This window comes from Onychomys torridus, chromosome 10, assembly GCF_903995425.1.
Source record: "Onychomys torridus chromosome 10, mOncTor1.1, whole genome shotgun sequence".
NCBI classification, from domain to species: Eukaryota; Metazoa; Chordata; class Mammalia; order Rodentia; family Cricetidae; genus Onychomys; species Onychomys torridus.
The window spans coordinates 75,076,663-75,082,662 of record NC_050452.1 but is presented as its reverse complement, the minus strand read 5'-3'; the positions used below and the strand labels follow the sequence as shown (position 1 = coordinate 75,082,662).

At 42.6% G+C, this 6,000-nt stretch overlaps 1 protein-coding gene across 1 annotated transcript in view; it reads right to left on the bottom strand.

Annotated features, from left to right (window-relative positions):
* Positions 1-1,644: 1,644 nt before the first annotated feature.
* The window catches only part of Hsd17b11 (hydroxysteroid 17-beta dehydrogenase 11), a 41,203-nt gene continuing 36,847 nt past the window's right edge, over positions 1,645-6,000 (bottom strand). Inside the window, exons 6-7 of the mRNA XM_036200146.1 lie at positions 4,890-5,006; positions 1,645-1,972 (exon numbers count right to left, since the gene is read on the bottom strand). Coding sequence (XP_036056039.1) covers positions 1,888-1,972; positions 4,890-5,006 — 202 coding nt within the window. The 3' untranslated portion in view covers positions 1,645-1,887. The remainder of the gene's footprint in view (positions 1,973-4,889; positions 5,007-6,000) is intronic.

Below are 6,000 nucleotides of genomic sequence, written 5' to 3'. Positions count from 1 at the left end.
AAACTAGTGAGAACTCATGAAATTTAGACTAACAACCTGAAGAGCCTCCACAAGACTGGACTAGGCTCTCTGCATAAGCCAGACAGTTGTGTAGCTTGATCTGCTTAACACCCCGGCCTCCCTGCCACAGTGGGATCAGGATCCATCCCTGGTGCATGAACAGGCTTTTTGGAGCCCAGTGCCTATGGTGGAACACCTTACACAGCCTTGATGCAGGGGGAGGGGCTTGGACCTGCCTCTCCTAAATGTACCAGACTCTGCTGACTCCCTGTGGGAGGCCTTTTACCTTGGATGAGGTGGCAATGGGAGGTGGGCTTGGAGAGGAGAAGGAGGAGGGAAAAGGGGGACATGTGATTGGTATGTAAATGAATAAAAACATTTTTCTTAATCAAAAAAAAAGTGAAAGGAAAATCTACGAAAAGAAATGTTTCTATTTTGCCTGCTTCATAGGTCAAGAAGCGGGGCACATGCTGGTCACTGCTAACATTCATTTTTGCATTAATTTCTGATGATGTGTTTAGTGGGAGAAGGGAAATGTTATCAGTATACTGAAATTCAGAGTGAATCCTCTTACTAAAGTTTCTGGAGGCTTCCGCCATGCCCGCTCCACTGGCAGCTAAGGTTGGCAAGCCTATGGTACATAGATGTTAGCCCAGTGACTAAAGCTGTTTCTAAGGGAGGTGGGGGCTGCCATAGTGGAGGTGCTTCCCCTTCAAGTGTCTTTCTTTTTAAAACAGGGTCTCAGGTATCCTGACTCCAACACACAACATAGCCGAGTGTGACCTTGAACCTCCTCCTGCCTCCGGCTTTAGAACCCCGGCATAGGTGTGTGGGCTACCAGGCCAGATTTGCAGAGTGCTAGGGATGGAACCCAGTAGTGTGTGCACGTCAGGTTTGTACTCTACCAATAGAGCTACATGCCCAGCTCCACCTGAAGCCTGATGATACAGTTCCACCTCACCGAACTTCACATTCAAGAAATTTCTGGAGACAAAAAGCAAAACAAAACCAAGAGAGAGAGAGAGAAAGAGAGATACTTTATTGCATCATCGATTTACCTTTAAAGTTCAAGTCATGTTCTATGTGTAGCCGATGGAGACACTGAGAACTGAAATCTGGTCCATTTATTATTATCAGTTGTAAGTATTCCCCTGTACTTCAGCCTGAAATCCTGCAGATGCTTTTATCCCTGCCACGGCACCTACTCCCAGCTTCCTTGGACTGGTATTTCAGGAAACGGTATTTGATAAATGGGATGGAATGTTTCAGAACACATGAAACCATTGTGAAATGACACTGGACGCAGTCCTTCATTCGATCTAGAGATAAAGGTTTCTAATTTTATACGGAATAGAAGAGGAAATGTGAATTATATAAACTGAGAGTGCAGTCACAAATATCGTAGGTAAAAATTGACAGTACAAGCCCTGAACAGTTGGTGATGAGCTACAAAATCTGGGAAAAGTGTTATCATGAAATAGACTGTCCTCCCCTCCCCGTCCCCTTGCAGTAAGAGCAACTCTTTGTTGTTGTTTTGTTTTTTGTTTTTCGAGACAGGGGTTCTCTGTGTAGTTTTGGTGCCTGTCCTGGATCTCGCTCTGTAGACCAGGCTGGTCTTGAACTCACAGAGATCGACCTGGCTCTGCCTCCCGAGTGCTGGGGTTAAAGGCGTGCGCCACCACCGCCCGGCCAGAGCAACTCTTAAGGCCACTTGGTTCTAGGATGTGAAACTGGCTTTCATGAGCAAGGTCACACTTCAAGAGGAGACAGCGAAGAAGCAAGATATCGAGAAAAACCAAAGTTAAAAACATTAAAATCTTGATTAATGTTGGAAGAAATCAACTTGAGCCTGGTAAATCAGCTTTCAAGAAAACCAGGTCGTCTTCATCATTTATCTTTGTATCCAATAACTGCATCAAACTTAATATTGATCTTGTGTTTTAAAACTGCCAGGAATCGCTCAGGAAGGATCCTAGAAGAGATGTGTAAACAGAATTAGGGTCATGATACTAAGTACATTTGTAAAACACAGTCATTTAAAATACTTAATATTTAATTTATGATGTAGTGTGTCAGATTCATTATAGGCATGATGAAGAACCTTAACTTGAACTTAGATTTTCCATTTCAATTCACTTCCTTCTTAAATGAGGAACAAGAGTTAACTTTCTCTAGGGCAGGAGTGTCCCGAATAACATTTGAAATTCACACATATATGTATTTGTTTACTTTTGAAATCAACATATTCCTCCCTTTTTAAAAAGAAAAGATCTCAGAGAGGAGGGACACAAAGCTGAATAGTTGAGACGCTAAAGGGTTAAAAGGGACCTTGAAGCTGGGGAGTTAGTAAAATGCAGAGCTAATAGGATGCTCTTCAATGGAGAACTTCACTGAAATGTTGCGCTGAGGCCCCGAGAAGGGAGCTGCTAAATGCAAACGCAGGCAGTGCCCTTGATTTTGAGCACAATGTTGAGCAGATTTAATTGACTTTTGAGTTTAAATTTCCCATGTGTATATGGAAAAATTTATGCCTAATTGTTCTTGTGAACAATCTCTGGGAGTATTCAAGGTTACAAATGGCGACAGACATGCCGCTCATCTCATTTTTTTCTCCCCAGAGTACACACTCAAGAATATTCTGAAACTTGTCACACAGTCCAGTGGGTCTGAGGGAAAGTGAATGGAATATATAAGTCAGTGGAATGACACAGAGTGATCGGCTGGACAACATCCAGTGTTTGGAAACTGCACACCCTATACTGTTCATAGCAACAGTAAGTAGTAAATCGTGGCTCACAGTGAACTTTAGATTGCTTTAATGAAAGATTTTCTTTTTTATTTTATGTGGGTGAGTGTTTTGTTTGTATGTTTGTAAGTGCACAGTATGTATGCCTGGTGTCCTCTCTGGCCAGAAGAGGACACCAGATCCCCTGGAATTGGAGTTATGGATGGTTGGGAGTCACCATGCTGGGAACAGAACCCTGGTCCCCCTATAAGGGCAGGAAGTGCTCCTAACTGCTAAGCCATTTCTCTAGCCCTTCCCATGAGCTTTTTTATCTAAACCCGAGGGCATGTTCAACTGGGTTTTGAGTAGAAGGGGATAGAATGCTTGTCATACTTAGATATCTTAAGTTTTTTTTTTTAAGTCTTTAGTTCAGTAATCCTTAAAATATGGTTTTTTTGGACTAGTTGCTCATAGCAGTTACCTGTTAAACTACAGATTTCTGAGTCCAGATTCAAATACCCTATATTGAAATATCTAGAAGATGGTGGAATCTACTTGCTAAGTAGATTTCTCAAGGAACCCCATGCAGCTGTGGAAAGTCTCTATCAGAGGGTAAAGGCAGCTGTTTCTCCCAGCTCTCCTGAGGCTCACTGTTTGAACAGCCTTAAAGGCCACGCAGATTTCTCAGGTAGGGAATGAGGGTGTGTGTTTTCAGGCATTCTTAGTACAACCAGTTTCTAAATTCTGCTGTGCCCCAGGGTCAGTGGAAGAGCTGGAGAGCGGGTCTCTGACACCAGCACTTTCTCAGCTTCTCTGCGGGACTTCAGTGTGCAGACAGTGCTGCAGACTTTACCACGCATCTTCTGCAGAGTCAGAGGGAATGCAGATTCTCATTTTGTGTTCCGAACAAACTCTCAGGGGCATGGATGCTCATAATCCAAGGACCACACTGCAAGCAAGGCCAAGATCTCTAAAATTACAGATTATCCAGTGGCCCCTATGCTTCAAGATGACTTTTCTGTAGCATGAAAACTCCCATGAGATCTGTGAATGAGTATCTAAAAATGTAACTTTGTTACCAACTGAACAGAGACAATGACAAATACATGAACTGCTTCATTCAAAACTTTTCAAGGCCTCTTGCTAGTATTTCTTCCTTCATTACAGATGATGAGGTTTTTTTTTTTTTTTAATTTAATTTGCTCTCTTCTAAACTATCCTTTGTCTATGGTTCTATATATCACTAAAGGTCTGCAAATCAAAAAGGCATTCAAGATTGCTGGAAGTAAGCTTTGTAGAGAGAGGACGACCATCCGTTTAGCTGATGCAGGTTACAGCAGACAGAGCAGAACTACTTCTTGGACAAGAATCTGGAGTGAGAAATCCTGGACTCCACGGACCGGTCCCCACATGGGAAGCTTCTTGATTTGGCATCGCCTCCATTTGGAAGCCAGAAACAAGAGCTGTTACTTCCGGGTGGGCACAGTGACAGCTTTCTCACACCACCATCTTTGCGCTGTCTGTTATAGAATTTAAAACCCAAACCAGTTGTCATTGGTAATGTAAGATCGTGTCTCTCAGAGTTCCTTGAAACTACAAATTGGGCTAGAACCAAGTATTGATGATAATAAGCATTTCCTTTACAAATGACAATAAGATTAAAAAAAAAAAAAAGCCAGGTGGTGGTGGTGCACGCTTTTAATCCCAGCACTCAGGAGGCAGAGGCAGGCGGATCTCTGTGAGTTCCAGGCCAGCCTGGTCTACCAAGTGAGTTCCAGGAAAGGCGCAAAGCTACACAGGGAAACCCTGTCTTGAAAAACCAAAAAAAAAAAAAAAAAAAAATTAAAAAAAATCTAACCTTGATCTCCTTTCATCCTACTTAATTATTGGACAGTAAACATGCTGTAAACACCCTTGCTCATTGAAAAGAGGCATAAACTTCTTAAAAAGAACTCTAACAAACCTTAAAAACACATGAAAATGTTTTAGTGACCATCCCAGTCTTCCCTCAATGATTAGTACCCTCAGTTTTAAAAACTCAGAATCTCTTCACCTGTTATGAGCTTGTCAGCTTACTTCCATATAACTGTATTTTATCAACTGATTTTTTAAATCTAGTAGGAACATGTTGACTTCCAATGCCGACAAACCAACTGTCACTCACCTTTCCAATACCATCAAAAACGCTATAGTCCCTGGAACAAATATCATTTTCTTCTCAGTGAGGATCCCATGCATGAGATGTTCTACCACTTCTTCAGGTTCCAGGTTGGGTCCTAAACTAAAACAGAAGCAGGCTTCAGATGGGTGATGGTGACACACACCTTTGATCCCAGCACTCGGGAGGCAGAGGCAAGTGGATCTCTGAGTTTGAGGCCAGCCTGGTCTACAGAGTGAGTTCTAGGACAGCCAGAGCTACACAGAGAAATCCTGTCTTGGAAAACCAAACCAAACCAAACCAAAAACAACCATATGTCAATAATATGAGCCAATCTGTTGGGATGGGAAAGAGGGCATGTTGGACAAACAGGAAGACTGAGGAGGATTTCCAGGCCAAAGAATTGGGTTTGATTGATTTATCACTTAAGTAGCTGAGGAATTGGGTGCAGAAAACAAATTCAATTGCTTACAACCAAAACTCAGGTTTGTTGTAAAAGTTAATGTTTGTTGTTCCTTAATTTAAAAATGGGCTCAAGGCAGCAGTGTGGTGGCCAGTCTCAACAAATGGCTCTCCAGAGGACAGATTTCCCAGTTTTGCAGGACTTGCTGATTTCCATGGCATTAATGCTCCCTCCCACAGCAGGTTTCAGCTACTCATGGGGCATCGCTGAGGTGAGCACAAGCCAGCACCAGCGCCCCCTGGGGATGCCATGGTGAAACGGATGTATGCAGCTCAGCTCGCTCTCTCTCTCTCCCTCTCTCTCTCTCTCTCTCTCTCTCTCTCTCTCTCTCTCTCTCTCTCTCCCTCTCTCTCTCTCTCTCTCTCTCTCTCTCTCTCTCTCTCTCTCTCTCACACACACACACACACACACACACACACACACACACACACACCTTGAAAATAATTAGAGAAAAATAGAGCTATATACAAGAAAAGTAAATGTTTTCAAAGTCGGCTAGGAACAAAAGGACGACACTTACACTGTGTCTCATTGTTTAGATTATGCTGCAGTGTTTATAATACTAATTGAACAGAAAGATAAAAATTATTTCAAAAAGACTTTTAATTAAAAACAGTTTGTTCTTGAAACAACAGGGTCTCCGTGGGGGTCCTG